General features: G+C 34.4%; 2 protein-coding genes across 2 annotated transcripts; both read left to right on the top strand.

Moving 5' to 3' along the window:
* Positions 1 to 270: 270 nt before the first annotated feature.
* Positions 271 to 2,354, top strand: LOC147783943 (polygalacturonase-like). The gene is made up of 4 exons (XM_087120982.1): positions 271 to 801; positions 946 to 1,235; positions 1,501 to 1,729; positions 2,061 to 2,354. Exons 1-4 carry the CDS (start codon positions 271 to 273, stop codon positions 2,352 to 2,354), a joined length of 1,344 nt encoding a protein of 447 aa, XP_086977108.1.
* Positions 2,355 to 9,027: 6,673 nt separating this feature from the next.
* Positions 9,028 to 14,627, top strand: LOC147783942 (polygalacturonase-like). Its single transcript, XM_087120981.1, has 7 exons — positions 9,028 to 9,284; positions 10,526 to 10,871; positions 11,016 to 11,305; positions 11,571 to 11,799; positions 12,131 to 12,379; positions 12,768 to 12,834; positions 14,410 to 14,627. Exons 1-7 carry the CDS (start codon positions 9,028 to 9,030, stop codon positions 14,625 to 14,627), a joined length of 1,656 nt encoding a protein of 551 aa, XP_086977107.1.
* Positions 14,628 to 17,712: the final 3,085 nt, after the last annotated feature.

Raw genomic sequence — 17,712 nt, 5'->3', positions numbered from 1 at the left:
AATAAAATCATATTGACAAAGAAACTTTTTTTAAATTCAACTAAACTAAAAATGAGAGATGGTCATTAAAATGGCAATGAGTGTCTTATCTTATAAGATAGCCTTCAATTTAAAAAGGTTGGCAAGAGGCAGAGATTTACCCACGTGACATGCCTAATCAAAATTGGTTAAAGGGTGTAAAAACAATAATTGTTAAATAGAACAAGAATATAGTAGTTGAGACGGGTAAGTTCAAATTAGAGTTAGAAGGGTAAGCATTAACCTATAAATATGACTCCAGAGCTCTTCCATTTTCCCATCACTTGCTTCCTTTTTCTCTCTCTCATGCTTATCACCAGGCCTTGTATCATTAAGTTTTCTTTGGCTCCTCTCGTAACCTTTCATGTTTTTCTTTCCCTTCTATTTCTGTTTTGTAACCATGCCTTGGCTGCTGAATTAACATTCAATATTATTAGCCTCGGTGCCAAGCCCGATGGAAAGACCGATGCCTCGTCTGTGCTTCAAATGACATGGGCTAAGGCTTGTGACTCGTCTACACCGGCCACTATTTACGTTCCCAAGGGTATATTCTACGTTCGAAGTGTGAGCTTTAATGGGCCTTGTAAGAACAATGTTATTACTGTTCTCATTGATGGAACTCTTGTGGCTTCCTCGGACATTCAAGTTTTAGCTAAGAATAAATCTTGGATTGAGTTTAGTCACATAGATGGGCTTTCCATTACTGGCGGTATTATCGATGGGCAAGGAACTGCGTTATGGAATTGTAAACACTCGGGGAAGAGTTGCCCCACTGGAGCCACGGTATGCAAAATTTGAGTTGGCTAGATAAAAAATAAAATTTGAAAATTTTTCTTTAGCCGAAAGTTGAAAGAAAATGAGTCCATTAATTACAATATTAATTTAAATTTGTACTAATTCTTGCTTTCGATTCTTTTGAATGGACAGAGTCTTCGAATAAATGATGCACGAAACGTGAACATCAATGGATTGTCTTCAATTAACAGCCAAAAGTTCAACATTGTGGTGAGTGGGTGTCAAAACGTGCATATGACAAGAGTGAATGTCTCGGCTGCAGACGATAGTCCAAACACTGATGGCATCCATGTGGAACAATCATCATATGTGACCATCCTCAACTCGAGCATTAGCAACGGCGACGACTGCATCTCAATCAGTCCAGGGACCTCCAACTTGTGGATGGAAAGTATTACATGTGGACCTGGACATGGAATCAGGTAGCTAGATTACGACGAACATGTTTTGAATTTTTTTTTTAAAGGGTTAAATAAATTTGTCGCACTAAATTTTAAAAGATAAACCTAAACGTTGAATTAAATTTGAATCATTAAAAATATATCCTAAAGTTATTTTGAAGGTGAGAAAAAAGATTTAAATTATTTTAAAATTATTTTGGATCAAAGTTGTTATTTAATATATTAGGTTGAAGTGAGAAAATTGAACCTCATGAAAAATTTGGTATTTTATTGAATGTATTTGTAGCATTGGGAGCTTGGGGATAAAGGCCGAGGAGGATGGAGTGCATAACGTTACAGTGACATTATCTACTTTCACCGGGACTCAGAATGGAGTAAGGATTAAGTCTTGGGGAAGACCAAGCCGTGGATTTGCTACAAAAGTTTATTTTCAACACATTATTATGGATAATGTGAAAAATCCAATCATAATTGATCAAAATTACTGCCCACATGGGGAAGACTGCCCTGGTCAGGTATATTTTCTCATTAATCTCACACAAGTTAATTTTTTTTCTAATTATATTTAACTTTACATTTGAATAGAACTCAAATTTTTAATTTTATAAACAATCGATTTATCTTATCTTTAATGGCTTGAAATTTGTTTGGTTTAAAATGGGTGCTAAATTATTAGTATTATTTGTTGTTACATTAAATTACACTTATGGGTAATAAATTGCGGACTCGGTTACCCTCACATATCTTAATATGGTACGAAGTTTTTAGGTGGTAAAAAAGTTTATAGATGTCCTTGTTTATCCGTTTTCTTAGCATATTTTGATCGTTATTCTTTATTCTGATTAGGCTTCCGGAGTTAAAGTTAGCGAAGTAACATACGAAGACATCAAGGGAACTTCCGCCACTGAAATAGCAATCAATTTTGATTGTAGCCCAATAAACCATTGCACTGGATTAAGCTTGAAAGACATAAACCTAACTTACGAGAATCACATCGCTAAAGCTTCATGTAAAAATGCCGAAGGAACGACCTCTGGTGTGGTTGAACCTTCTGGTTGCCTAGCAGACGAATCTAATTTTCCGCTTAACGTGTTGGTACTAAAATTAAAGGATAATAAAAATGCTCTAGAGGGCTTATAAATTAGTTACCGATTCTACCATAAAAATCGAACAACTTTGACAAAATTTTAAACTCAATAAACTTTTTCTTATGGTATGGTATTTAGTGATTTAAAACAATTGCAGTCGTGGAGTAGGTCTAAGTGTTCCCACAAAACGAGAAAATCTCAATGAATTATTTATTCCTATAGTTGTCAAATATTATTCTAGAATAACTCTTATTCCTAGAGTCCTTTTGGTAACTATTAGTTTGCTCAACCACATCATTAACAATCTTAATAAAATCTACCCATTATTTTAGACACAGCAGTTTGTCTTTTTAAGAGTTCAGCTTAATACTGACCCATGCAAATAAATTCCACAGGAGGACAGTCCAAAAGCCACCGCGAGCCTCTATATGAATCTCACATTACGAACCAATGATCGAGACCGTATGATGTATTGTCATGTTTCCTTCTCGCTATTTTGAAAATAGTTCCTACTTATGAAAACTAGGGTAGACTTATTTATTTGCAAGTGAACTCGAACTTAAGACCCACTTTGTTGGCAATAACTTCCCTTTGAGACTTGTGGCCATCTACCCATATTTTTCTTGTTATTTTTAGCGCTTTTCTTAATCATCGGGCATTGGACAAGACTTCTCTAGAGATGAATTTGGGATTTATGGGCTCAATCTTAGGAACAAAGAAATGAACTATTAAGAAGAGGTGAACCTTTCCTTCATGAAATACTCTCTTTATTGAAATTGACAAACTCTTGATCTTCAGCTTTACGGTGATTGCAACATTTTCATAAAGGACTTAGAATTGAAACACAGTGGATTGATTGATCAAATTTGAATTTCAAATTTCGGTTTTGGGACCCCCCCCCCCCCCCCCCCCCCCCCCCCCCCCAAAAAAAAAAAAAGAGTTTATCCTAAAAATTTCCTCTCATTTTTGGATAATAAGGTATAAGTCTCGGCTCTTAGTGTTCATAGCAAGGAGGGTGAAATCATAGTGAACTGAGGGATAGAACGTTCAAATGGAAAAAAGTTTCAGTCACCGAAGTTTGGGGTAAGTTTCGTTAACCCCATGATTTTGTGCCTCAATATCTCTTTCTTAGTAATATGTTAATTGCTGAAATTGGTACCGACGTGTTCAAGTTCGAGATATCTTGAAGTTTGGTGAAGGAACCAATTTCAATCGAGGCCTAGAATGTGCTGAACGAGGGTGATATCAGACTATCTAAGCCTTCCCCACACGCATGTCCGAATGGTCACAAGGTAGAAGATGATCGTGTGGTTAGTTCAATTGAACTAACAATTAATGGTTGATCTAAACCCCATCCTTTAAACTCTTTAATGTTTTTGTTCAATTTTAACCAAAGGAGGATTGTAAATTGTGGGTTCAACATCCTAGACATGTATATGTCTATCCTAACAACCTGATCACAAAATACCAAACATGTCCAAGTCAATTCATATCAGGATGGTATATATGTATGTTGTTTTTAAAACTTTTTACTGATTTCTCTCTCTTTTCTTTTTTACATGAATTAGGACCTAATTATGATATTTGTAGTGATTTAAGCTTGAGGAATGGGTAAAACCGAGCATGTAAATAGTCAATTCGATTTTTTTTTTTTTTAAACATTACTGGTAGGAATTGACTTGGGCATGTTTGATATTTTGTGATCAGATTGTTAGGATAGAAATATACATGTCTAGGAAGTTGAATCACAATTTAGGATCCTCCTTTGGTCGAATTAGCGTGATAGGACAAACCAACTATTATTCATGTCTTTATTGAACTGAGCTTCTCAATTCATGTCTTAACGTTTATTTCTACACTCCAAAACAACGGGTAAGACTTGATCAACACGTATAAACAAGGTCTCAACAAACAACTTAGGGCTATGTACCAGAAAACTCTACCTTAATTCTTCCAGCCATAGCGAGTAAAATTGTTCTATCATGGCTAGAGGGGGAAAGCTAGTCCAACTTTAGCACTCATATCAACCGCTTGGATGTCTACATCCGCAGATACGGTGAAGAATGATTTTGGACGACACTCGTGCTGGATGAGAGCACTGGCCTTGCCAAAGTTGTTCACTCGAGCCTTCACCGTGGTCAGTGGATCAAGTGAATGCTGGGTGCCAACAATGATGGTACTCTAAAAAAAGCAGGGTAGCTTCCATAAAGTCTTTGTGATATCATTTTGTCACAAAATCCCACTTTTGGACTCGGGGGGTGTTTTGTAATTGAACCATCGAGGTCGGTGCACATGAGAATGTGAACTCAAGTTATTTGGCTTCATTGGAAGCTGTTATAGCTGGCCACTTGTCAACATTTTCTCCTTCACAAGACTCGCATTGGATAGTGGCCGCTTTGTCTCTTTTTCACCTGCATCAAAAAGTGGCATTGGTGTTTAGATCTTTCTCTTATTCGACGAGTTGGGGTTATGTTCTTCCCTTTAGATGTCAATGGGTTGAACTTGTAAGAGTCCCGCTGACCTCTCGGTTGGAAATGAACGTTTAACTAGCGCGCCGAAAGTATTAGAATCGTTCTTGTTCCTACTTAGAATTAAACAAAACAAAATGTTAAACAAACTACATTGAAGAAATATGGAGAAAGTTCTCGCAGATCTTTAATCTACTTTCTCCAACTTCTCCAATAGTTGAATCTCCACCGTAAAGTATTCATCGCTAGGAATCGAACACAAAGTCAAGGCTTGTGGTTGCTTCTTGAAAGAAAATCTGCAAGGATGGGAGAAGGAGACTTTTAGAGAGAATACTGAAACCGAGGAAACGTGAGATACTTTTTGGGTCAACCCAAGGGTCTTCTCTACTGCTATTTGAGGATATTTACCAAATAATATATTTGAATATCTAACATGGTAGGATATAACATCTTTCCCCAATCATATTTAAATGTCATAAGATATTCTAATATATATTTAACTAATTTAAATGTCGTTCAAATTTCAAATATATATTTTCATTCAATTATCTATATACATGGATTATTTTAACATTTAGTATATCAAAAGCAATAAATATATTTTTCTCTGATTTGAACCCATTAACTTAAATGTATTTTTCTTTCTTTATATTTAATATATCTAATATATTAAATTGCAATTTAAACACTCCAAGTTAAATATATTTTTTCCCTTTCTTGTATTTAATGATCTGATATGTTAAATATCAATTTCAACACTTCAAATTAAATACTTTTTCTTCTTTCAAATTTTTCTTCAACTAAATCGATCCTTTTCGTGTTACTATAAGCTGGCAAAGGAACCTTATGACCGTATTGATTATAAGCTGCAATGATGTAAAACTAATTAAATATATTCCTTAATTAATCAACTTTGTTCATTAACTATAGGCCACTCCATTGTAGACCTAGAGTTGCACGCTTATATAGTGTACGACAAGTTTTGACCATTGATATAATCGTTACAAGCTATCACGAGTTGTTCGCAATGTCTTATGCCTTAAGTGCCATAACTCTCTCATGAACAATTTACTTATGATCAAACCATAAACCAAGTCCTTCCAGGGTCGGTGAGAGAGTGTGACTCCATTGTTCAAGTCCCGAAATCAGCACTTAAGGGAACTACTCGTCTACTTATTCTATATCGGAAAGAGTGAATTTCATCTCGTGAAATTATGTTCCCAGCTCCCTGTTTGGTCAAGTTCCCAAAACAGTAGACATATTAAATTTGCTATAAAAGTCATTCTCAACTCCCATGGGATTGAGATTGAGTCGCATATGGTCAACCTGTAAAATATTAATTTTCTCGATTAATGAATTTGTGAAGCGAGATAAAAAAATTTCGTGGTCCAATCTTATACAAACTCTTTGCAGTATAAGATACACCCACTCACATGTGTCAACATGAACGATTTAAATATAATCGTTTGTAACAATTACAGACAGAGTCGTATCAATCATGTTATCAGGATAAGAGACCAAACCTTATCGACATACGATAGACCCTTTAGGTTATTCTTAAACATGATTCTCTTGTATGTCAATCACATGTTGTTTAAGATTACATCAATGATCTAGGACTTTTCATACCATGGATAATGTTAAATTTTAAATAAAATAATCAAATATATTATTAAAATTAAACAATTAATTACAAGGCTTTATGGCATGAATCTCAATACTCTCCATGTCCAAGATATTCTGACATTGTCCCCACTTTTTTATTGGCTTTTTGGCCATTGATCTCACTTAAATTAATTTCAATTAATTAATTTTTGATGATAACAAACCTACTTTTTAATTATTAACTATTTTCAGTATTTTGAACTGTCCACAGAATAAGGTCGGGAATAACGATTTCAACGACCTTTCAATTACTCAAATCAGAGCTAAAACGAATCAATTACAATCGAGACAACATACCCAACGTGATGATGTGTCAGCAAAATCAAAATGATGGACAAATCAAAATATATCAAAGTATGACATTTATAATTTTGGGAGAGTAACAAATGGTGGAGTTTATTTTTTTTTTCTTCTTATTATTATATTTTTAAATAATGTTATTTTTACAAAATATAAATTTGAATCTAACGGTTACTCACATCGATTTTTATTATTATTATATTATTATATTTATAATAAATTTTGAATTTCATTTGACCGTTACTCACATAACTTATTATTATTATTATTATATTATAATACTATTATATTAAAATTTTGAAATAAATGAATTTAGAAAATTTTCTTATTTATTTACTTTTAATCTTCACCTTTCATTATTCCTAACATAATCCAATGGTCAATATTCAATCCTACATTTTGCCACTTTTCTCCTCTATATAAACTCATCTTCCCCACATTTGAAAACACACAACTTACATACATTCTCCAATCCTCATTTGTTCAAAGTCTCCATTGTTTGTTGCTCTCTCCAAGCTTACAAGTTTATTTCTTTTCATCTTATTCTTGAGAGGGATTATTATTGTATTGTGAGGAAATAGTTGTGAGTATCCCAAATTGTAAATCTACTCTTTGAGAGAGTTGTGGTGTGTTATTATCAAACTCAAATACTTGTATCGGTTTGATCCTGCGCCGTGGAAAGGATTGAGTTTGCTCTTGAACTCGTAAAAAGAGCGGTGTAGCGGTTTGGCTCAGATCCGTGGAAAGAGTCGAGAAAGTTCTTTATTCAAATTCCCAAGAGGCGCTTGGAGAGTGGAGTAGGTTGAGTTTGACCGAACCACTATAAAACTACGGTGTCATTTTCTCTAACTCTTTCCTATTTAATTTCAAAATTATTATTGTGATTTATTGCATGTTCTACTTGATTATTGTTTTGACTTGAATTACTTTGTTATAGTAATTATCATCTTCTACTTATTTGGAAAAAGTTTCATCATTAGAAAAATTAATCACGTTTAAACACTTTTATCGTTAAAACCCTATTCATCCCCCCCCCCCCCCCCCCTCTAGGGTTGCCATGCCGATCCAACATTTTTATGTTACCCTAGTTTACCTGAGTGGCCTGGATCATAGATTGTAGTGTCATGGTATCCAGTTATTCCGACACTTGTTCTTAGCGTGCCTTTCCTTATAAGGAATTTGAGCAGGGTCGGTCTCAGTCAAGGCTCTACCTGCTCTACCCCCTCGTCAAGTACCACTTCAGATTTTAGGGCACATAATCTATCATCATGCAATAAAATCTAAGTTCTTAGGTACGGTAACCAATTATAACCTAATTAGATCATAAGACGTAGCTAACATATGCATATAATTCACATAAGGAGCGAGATCTTGCCTACTAACCTTACAACTTACACACCTTGTCAAGGCGAGGTGAGCTTCAGTCAAGTTTCAAGGTGTCACGGTCAGGCTTTTTCAAGGCGTGTTGCTTACGGTCGCGTGTCAGGCATTTTTCTCGCTTACATTTTCTACAACACTTTCTTTCAACCATGACCAAGGCTCGATCAAACGTCCGAATTTTCTACGACTTACAATTTTCATACTGCGGACTTGTTCATCGGGTTAGAATAAGTGTCGCAAAATCGCTATCCCGCTCCACAAGAATGTGATTGTGATAAGTGGTATTACAGCCAAGTTGGCTCCTTGAATCGTAGTACACAAACATGTCTGCTGCAAAACAACTGGGCATGTCCCGGGCTAATCAATTGTTAGAGATCGAAGATTAGTTACTCTACGTAAGTCGTTCCTACAAGCAGGATACTTACTAGGTATATTTATAAATTCACCCCGTTTTGTTTTCTTTTTCAGTTGTTCGCAGGTTGTAGAGTCAAGGTGGAGGAGCGTTCGAGAGCTATGCAGTCAGAGAGGGGGTCGTTACGGAACTTCAGTCCTTCTTTCCATTTTGTCAGTCTTGTCTATTTCATTTTCTAGTTGTATCCAAGTCCATTTTCCCCTTTGTAATAAATTGGAAGTCTTGTAATTTTATTTTAATGTGGAATTGTTTAACTTAATTTGATTTTAATTTTACTCCATTTTCTTATTTTATTTTACTTATATTTTTATTTGTTTTCGCTTTCGTCTTTTTACTTTCGATCCGAGTTTCGAAGTCTCAGAATTATTGCCGTGACATCTTGGATTTTCCATAATAGCGATAATATAAATTTACGAATAAAAGAATTATTAAATAATTAATTACAAAACTTTAGGCCATAAATCCCAACAATGGGAGACTTGAAGCAGTAGGAGGAGACTATGAATCCTCCAAAAAGATGGGTAGAAATCCATGGCAAGGACTTCACAGCCACAACAACTACAATCAATGGTCCTCGTCCAGCTTCATATACGAGGTGGTCTATCGAGAATCTGAATACCCACAAACAGTGCACCTTCATGCCTTCCGAGCCAAACCGTCGAAAACCCTGCATTGGGGGTCTTAAAGTACCTATTTGCTTTCAAGAAAAGAGCTGTAGAGACAAAATTGTCAATGTCTTATGTACATTGAGGACTAGGTTAACCATAGATCGGCCAAGAGCACAATGGTCGACCCTAGAGCTATGCACCACTTTATGATAGAGACGGAAGAAAAACACTTAAACATTCTCTAGTATAAAGACAGAAATGATGCAAGTTGTCAATGCGATACTTTTATCTACCTCAAGAGTTATAAAGAGAACTCCGATAAGTGAGAGGCGGTAAAAGAAAAGTCTTTAATGATAAAAAATTTGTCGATCCATATAAAAACGGCATATCATCGATATAGTCTATCAACGATAGACTTTGAGACTTCGAAAAGTGTAACATCCCTAAATTGTTTCTTTGTGTGGTGCATTTGTAAATTTATTGGATAGTTCCAAATATGACAAACAATTTTGCTTCTCTTTGTTTGTGTGACATCTTTGCAAATAAAAAGTCACCGACTCTATATTACATCACCAACTACAAATAAAAAAGACTATGAAAAATACATGATAGTGTTTTCTCCATACTATATTCTAGAATATTTTATTATTTTTATTATAATAGAGAATCCATATAGAATTAATATCTACAAATATAAACACCTAAAAGTATTAGGAAATTGTTATTATTATAGTAGGAGGTTGAGAAGCCGGATCAATGAAACCGATGTTGTTACATTGCATAGTTCTTTAGTTGACACAAACAATTAAAATTAAACATCTTTTTTACAAAATAAGCCGTTGGAAAAATTAGGGTTTTTGTTTTTTTGGCTAAGATCTCCCCATGTCTTTTTTTAGTTAAATAAAAAATAAAATCATATTGACAAAGAAACTTTTTTTAAATTCAACTAAACTAAAAATGAGAGATGGTCATTAAAATGGCAATGAGTGTCTTATCTTATAAGATAGCCTTCAATTTAAAAAGGTTGGCAGGAGGCAGAGATTTACCCACGTGACATGCCTAATCAAAATTAGTTAAAGGGTGTAAAAACAATAATTGTTAAATAGAACAAGAATAGAATAGTAGTTGAGACGGGTAAGTTCAAATTAGAGTTAGAAGGGTAAGCATTAACCTATAAATATGACTCCACAGCTCTTCCATTTTCCCATCACTTGCTTCCTTTTTCTCTCTCTCATGCTTATCACCAGGCCTTGTATCATTAAGTTTTCTTTAGGCCTTGTATCATTAAGTTTTCTTTGGCTCCTCTCGTAACCTTTCATGTTTTTCTTTCCCTTCTATTTCTGTTTTGTAACCATGCCTTGGCTGCTGAATTAACATTCAATATTATTAGCCTCGGTGCCAAGCCCGATGGAAAGACCGATGCCTCGTCTGTGCTTCAAATGACATGGGCTAAGGCTTGTGACTCGTCTACACCGGCCACTATTTACGTTCCCAAGGGTATATTCTACGTTCGAAGTGTGAGCTTTAATGGGCCTTGTAAGAACAATGTTATTACTGTTCTCATTGATGGAACTCTTGTGGCTTCCTCGGACATTCAAGTTTTAGCTAAGAATAAATCTTGGATTGAGTTTAGTCACATAGATGGGCTTTCCATTAATGGCGGTATTATCGATGGGCAAGGAACTGCGTTATGGAATTGTAAACACTCGGGGAAGAGTTGCCCCACTGGAGCCACGGTATGCAAAATTTGAGTTGGCTAGATAAAAAATAAAATTTGAAAATTTTTCTTTAGCAGAAAGTTGAAAGAAAATGAGTCCATTAATTACAATATTAATTTAAATTTGTACTAATTCTTGCTTTCGATTCTTTTGAATGGACAGAGTCTTCGAATAAATGATGCACGAAACGTGAACATCAATGGATTGTCTTCAATTAACAGCCAAAAGTTCAACATTGTGGTGAGTGGGTGTCAAAACGTGCATATGACAAGAGTGAATGTCTCGGCTGCAGACGATAGTCCAAACACTGATGGCATCCATGTGGAACAATCATCATATGTGACCATCCTCAACTCGAGCATTAGCAACGGCGACGACTGCATCTCAATCAGTCCAGGGACCTCCAACTTGTGGATGGAAAGTATTACATGTGGACCTGGACATGGAATCAGGTAGCTAGATTACGACGAACATGTTTTGAATTTTTTTTTTAAAGGGTTAAATAAATTTGTCGCACTAAATTTTAAAAGATAAACCTAAACGTTGAATTAAATTTGAATCATTAAAAATATATCCTAAAGTTATTTTCAAGGTGAGAAAAAAGATTTAAATTATTTTAAAATTATTTTGGATCAAAGTTGTTATTTAATATATTAGGTTGAAGTGAGAAAATTGAACCTCATGAAAAATTTGGTATTTTATTGAATGTATTTGTAGCATTGGGAGCTTGGGGCTAAAGGCCGAGGAGGATGGAGTGCATAACGTTACAGTGACATTATCTACATTCACCGGGACTCTGAATGGAGTAAGGATTAAGTCTTGGGGAAGACCAAGCCGTGGATTTGCTACAAAAGTTTATTTTCAACACATTATTATGGATAATGTGAAAAATCCAATCATAATTGATCAAAATTACTGCCCACATGAGGAAGACTGCCCTGGTCAGGTATATTTTCTCATTAATCTCACACAAGTTAATTTTTTTTCTAATTATATTTAACCTTACATTTGAATAGAACTCAAATTTTTAATTTTATAAACAATCGATTTATTTTATCTTTAATGGCTTGAAATTTGTTTGGTTTAAAATGGGTGCTAAATTATTAGTATTATTTTTTGTTACATTAAATTACACTTATGGGTAATAAATTGCGGACTCGGTTACCCTCACATATCTTAATATGGTACGAAGTTTTTAGGTGGTAAAAAAGTTTATAGGTGTCCTTGTTTATCCGTTTTCTTAGCATATTTTGATCGTTATTCTTTATTCTGATTAGGCTTCTGGAGTTAAAGTTAGCGAAGTAACATACGAAGACATCAAGGGAACTTCCGCGACTGAAATAGCAATCAATTTTGATTGTAGCCCAATAAACCATTGCACTGGATTAAGCTTGAAAGACATAAACCTAACTTACGAGAATCACATCGCTAAAGCTTCATGTAAAAATGCCGAAGGAACGACCTCTGGTGTGGTTGAACCTTCTGGTTGCCTAGCAGACGAATCTAATTTTCCGCTTAACGTGTTGGTACTAAAATTAAAGGATAATAAAAATGCTCTAGAGGGCTTATAAATTAGTTACCAATTCTACCATAAAAATCGAACAACTTTGACAAAATTTTAAACTCAATAAACTTTTTCTTATGGTATGGTATTTAGTGATTTAAAACAATTGCAGTCGTGGAGTAGGTCTAAGTGTTCCCACAAAACGAGAAAATCTCAATGAATTATTTATTCCTATAGTTGTTAAATATTATTCTAGAATAACTCTTATTCCTAGAGTCCTTTTGGTAACTATTAGTTTGCTCAACCACATCATTAACAATCTTAATAAAATCTACCCATTATTTTAGACACAGCAGTTTGTCCTTTTAAGAGTTCAGCTTAATACTGACCCATGCAAATAAATTCCACAGGAGGACAGTCCAAAAGCCACCGCGAGCCTCTATATGAATCTCACATTACGAACCAATGATCGAGACCGTATGATGTATTGTCATGTTTCCTTCTCGCTATTTTGAAAATAGTTCCTACTTATGAAAACTAGGGTAGACTTATTTATTTGCAAGTGAACTCGAACTTAAGACCCACTTTGTTGGCAATAACTTCCCTTTGAGACTTGTGGCCATCTACCCATATTTTTCTTGTTATTTTTAGGGCTTTTCTTAATCATCCGGAATTGGACAAGACTTCTCTAGAGATGAATTTGGGATTTATGGGCTCAATCTTAGGAACAAAGAAATGAACTATTAAGAAGAGGTGAACCTTTCCTTCATAAAATACTCTCTTTATTGAAATTGACAAACTCTTGATCTTCAGCTTTACGGTGATTGCAACATTTTCATAAAGGACTTAGAATTGAAACACAGTGGATTGATTGATCAAATTTGAATTTCAAATGTCGGTTTTGGGACCCCCCCCCCCCCCCCAAAAAAAAAAAAAAAGAGTTTAATCCTAAAAATTTCCTCTCATTTTTGGATAATAAGGTATAATCTCGGCTCTTAGTGTTCATAGCAAGGAGGGTGAAATCATTGTGAACTGAGGGATAGAACGTTCAAATGGAAAAAAGTTTCAGTCACCGAAGTATGGGGTAAGTTTGGTTAACCCCATGATTTTGTGCCTCAATATCTCTTTCTTAGTAATATGTTAATTGCTGAAGTTGGTACCGACGTGTTCAAGTTCGAGATATCTTGAAGTTTGGTGAAGGAACCAATTTCAATCGAGGCCTAGAATGTGCTGAACGAGGGTGATATCAGACTATCTAAGCCTTCCCCACACGCATGTCCGAATGGTTCACAAGGTAGAAGATGATCGTGTGGTTAGTTCAGTTGAACTAACAATTAATGGTTGATCTAAACCCCATCCTTAAACTCTTTAATGTTTTTGTTCAATTTTAACCAAAGGAGGATTGTAAATTGTGGGTTCAACATCCTAGACATGTATATGTCTATCCTAACAACCTGATCACAAAATACCAAACATGTCCAAGTCAATTCATATCAGGATGGTATATATGTATGTTGTTTTTAAAACTTTTTACTGATTTCTCTCTCTTTTCTTTTTTACATGAATTAGGACCTAATTATGATATTTGTAGTGATTTAAGCTTGAGGAATGGGTAAAACCGAGCATGTAAATAGTCAATTCGATTTTTTTTTTTTTTAAACATTACTGGTAGGAATTGACTTGGGCATGTTTGATATTTTGTGATCAGATTGTTAGGATAGAAATATACATGTCTAGGAAGTTAAATCACAATTTAGGATCCTCCTTTGGTCGAATTAGCGTGATAGGACAAACCAACTATTATTCATGTCTTTATTGAACTGAGCTGCTTAATTCATGTTTTAACGTTTATTTCTACACTCCAAAACAACGGGTAAGACTTGATCAACACGTATAAACAAGGTCTCAACAAACAACTTAAGGCTATGTACCAGAAAACTCTACCTTAATTCTTCCAGCCATAGCGAGTAAAATTGTTCTATCATGGCTCGAGGGCGAAAGCTAGTCCAACTTTAGCACTCATATCAACTGCTTGGATGTCTACATCTGCAGATACGGTGAAGAATGATTTTGGACGACACTCGTGCTGGATAAGAGCACTGGCCTTGCCAAAGTTGTTCACTCGAGCCTTCACCGTGGTCAGTGGATCAAGTGAATGCTGGGTGCCAACAGTGATGGTACTCTCAAAAAAGCAGGGTAGCTTCCATAAAGTCTTTGTGATATCATTTTGTCACAAAATCCCACTTTTGGACCCGGGGGGTGTTTTGTAATTGAACCATCGAGGTCGGTGCAAATGAGAATGTGTACTCAAGTTATTTGGCTTCATTGGAAGCTGTTATAGCTGGCCACTTGTCAACATTTTCTCCTTCACAAGACTCGCATTGGATAGTGGCCGCTTTGTCTCTTTTTCACCTGCATCAAAAAGTGGCATTGGTGTTTAGATCTTTCTCTTATTGGACGAGTTCGGGTTATGTTCTTCCCTTTAGATGTCAATGGGTTGAACTTGTAAGAGTCCCGCTGACCTCTCGGTTGGAAATGAACGTTTAACTAGCGCGCCAAAAGTATTAGAATCGTTCTTGATCCTACTTAGAATTAAACAAAACAAAATGTTAAACAAACTACATTGAAGAAATATGGAGAAAGTTCTCGCAGATCTTTAATATACTTGCTCCAACTTCTCCAATAGTTGAATCTCCACCGTAAAATATTAATCGCTAGGAATCGAACACAAAATCAAGGCTTGTGGTTGCTTCTTGAAAGAAAATCTGCAAGGATGGGAGAAGGAGACTTTTAGAGAGTACTGGGGAAACGTGGGATACTTTTTGGGTCAACCCAAAGGTCTTCTCTACCGCTATTTGAGGATATTTACCAAATAATATATTTGAATATCTAACATGGTAGGATATAACATCTTTTCCCAATCATATTTAAATGTCATAAGATATTCTAATATATATTTAACTAATTTAAATCTCGTTCAAATTTCAAATATATATTTTCATTCAATTATCTATATACATGGATTATTTTAACATTTAGTATATCAAAAGCAATAAATATATTTTTCTCCCATTTGAACCCATTAACTTAAATGTATTTTTCTTTCTTTATATTTAATATATCTAATATAATATATTTAACTTGGAGTGTTTAAATTGCAATTTAATATATCTAATATATTAAATTGCAATTTAAACACTCCAAGTTAAATATATTTTTTCTCTTTCTTGTATTTAATGATCTGATATGTTAAATATCAATTTGAACACTTCAAATTAAATACTTTTTCTTCTTTCAAATTTTTCTTCAACTAAATCGATCCTTTTCGTGTTACTATGAGCTGGCAAAGGAACCTTATGACCGTATTGATTATAAGCTGCAATGATGTAAAACTAATTAAATATATTCCTTAATTAATCAACTTTGTTCATTAACTATAGGCCACTCCATTGTAGACCTAGAGTTGCACGCTTATATAGTGTACAACAAGTTTTGACCATTGATATAATCGTTACAAGCTATCACGAGTTGTTCGCAATGTCTTATGCCTTAAGTGCCATAACTCTCTCATGAACAATTTACTTATGATCAAACCATAAACCAAGTCCTTCCAGGGTCGGTGAGAGAGTGTGACTCCATTGTTCAAGTCCCGAAATAAGCACTTAAGGGAACTACTCGTCTACTTATTCTATATCGGAAAGAGTGAATTTCATCTCGTGAAATTATGTTCCCAGCTCCCTGTTTGGTCAAGTTCCCAAAACAGTAGACATATTAAATTTGCTATAAAAGCCATTCTCAACTCCCATGGGATTGAGATTGAGTCGCATATGGTCAACCTGTAAAATATTAATTTTCTCGATTAATGAATTTGTGAAGCGAGATAAAAAAATTTCGTGGTCCAATCTTATACAAACTCTTTGCAGTATAAGATACACCCACTCACATGTGTCAACATGAACGATTTAAATATAATCGTTTGTAACAATTACAGACAGAGTCGTATCAATCATGTTATCAGGATAAGAGACCAAACCTTATCGACATACGATAGACCCTTTAGGTTATTCTTAAACATGATTCTCTTGTATGTCAATCACATGTTGTTTAAGATTACATCAATGATCTAGGACTTTTCATACCATGGATAATGTTAAATTTTAAATAAAATAATCAAATATATTATTAAAATTAAACAATTAATTACAAGGCTTTATGGCATGAATCTCAATACTCTCCATGTCCAAGATATTCTGACATTGTCCCACTTTTTTGTTGGCTTTTTGGCCGTTGATCTCACTTTAATTAATTTCAATTAATTAATTGATGTTTTGATGATAACAAACTACTTTTTAATTATTAACTATTTTTAGTATTTTGAACTGTCCACAGTATAAGGTCGGGAATAACGATTTCAACGACTTTTCAATTACTCAAATCAGAGCTAAAACGAAGAAATTACAATCGAGACAACATACCCAACGTGATGATGTGTCAGCAAAATCAAAATGATGGACAAATCAAAATATATGAAAGTATGACATTTATAATTTTGGGAGAGTAACAAATGGTGGAGTTTATTATTTTTTTTTTTTCTTATTATTATATTTTTAAATAAAGTTATTTTTACAAAATATAAATTTGAATCTAACGGTTACTCACATCGATTTTTATTATTATTATATTATTATATTTATAATAAATTTTGAATTTCATTTGACCGTTACTCACATAACTTTTTATTATTATTATTATATTATATTACTATTATATTAAAAATTTTAAATAAATGAATTTAGAAAATTTTCTTATTTATTTACTTTTAATCTCCACCTTTCATTATTCCTAACACAATCCAAAGGTCAACATTCAATCCTACATTTTGCCACTTTTCTCCTCAAGTCTCCATTGTTTGTTGCTCTCTCCAAGCTTATAAGTTTTTTTCTTTTCATCTTATTCTTGAGAGGGATTATTATTGTATTGTGAGGAAATAGTTGTGAGTATCCCAAATTGTAAATCTACGCTTTGAGAGAGTTGTGGTGTGTTATTATCAAACTCAAATACTTGTATCGGTTTGTTCCTGCGCCGTGGAAAGGATTGAGTTTGCTCTTGAACTCGTAAAAAGAGCGGTGTAGCGGTTTGGCTCAGATCCGTGGAAAGAGTCGAGAAAGTTCTTTATTCAAATTCCCAAGAGGCGCTTGGAGAGTGGAGTAGGTTGAGTTTGACCGAACCACTATAACACTACGGTGTCATTTTCTCTAACTCTTTCCTATTTAATTTCAAAATTATTATTGTGATTTATTGCATGTTCTACTTGATTATTGTTTTGACTTGAATTACTTTGTTATAGTAATTATC

Source organism: Cucurbita pepo, unplaced genomic scaffold (assembly GCF_057944985.1).
Source record: "Cucurbita pepo subsp. pepo isolate OVF unplaced genomic scaffold, ASM5794498v1 scafford_48, whole genome shotgun sequence".
Classification (NCBI taxonomy): domain Eukaryota; kingdom Viridiplantae; phylum Streptophyta; class Magnoliopsida; order Cucurbitales; family Cucurbitaceae; genus Cucurbita; species Cucurbita pepo.
Note: the sequence above shows the minus strand (reverse complement) of the source record. Positions and strands in the feature narration are given on the sequence as shown.

What these genes read in the sequence shown, in the direction of transcription:
- LOC147783943 (XM_087120982.1), top strand. Translation starts at nt 271, where the DNA reads ATGACTCCAGAGCTCTTCCATTTTCCCATCACTTGCTTCCTTTTTCTC. An exon ending in GTTGCCCCACTGGAGCCACG is followed by an intron (nt 802 to 945) that starts GTATGCAAAATT and finishes TTGAATGGACAG; the next exon opens with AGTCTTCGAATAAATGATGC. An exon ending in GGGAAGACTGCCCTGGTCAG is followed by an intron (nt 1,730 to 2,060) that starts GTATATTTTCTC and finishes TATTCTGATTAG; the next exon opens with GCTTCCGGAGTTAAAGTTAG.
- LOC147783942 (XM_087120981.1), top strand. Translation starts at nt 9,028, where the DNA reads ATGAATCCTCCAAAAAGATGGGTAGAAATCCATGGCAAGGACTTCACA. An exon ending in GGACCTGGACATGGAATCAG is followed by an intron (nt 11,306 to 11,570) that starts GTAGCTAGATTA and finishes ATGTATTTGTAG; the next exon opens with CATTGGGAGCTTGGGGCTAA. An exon ending in ACGAACCAATGATCGAGACC is followed by an intron (nt 12,835 to 14,409) that starts GTATGATGTATT and finishes CTACATCTGCAG; the next exon opens with ATACGGTGAAGAATGATTTT.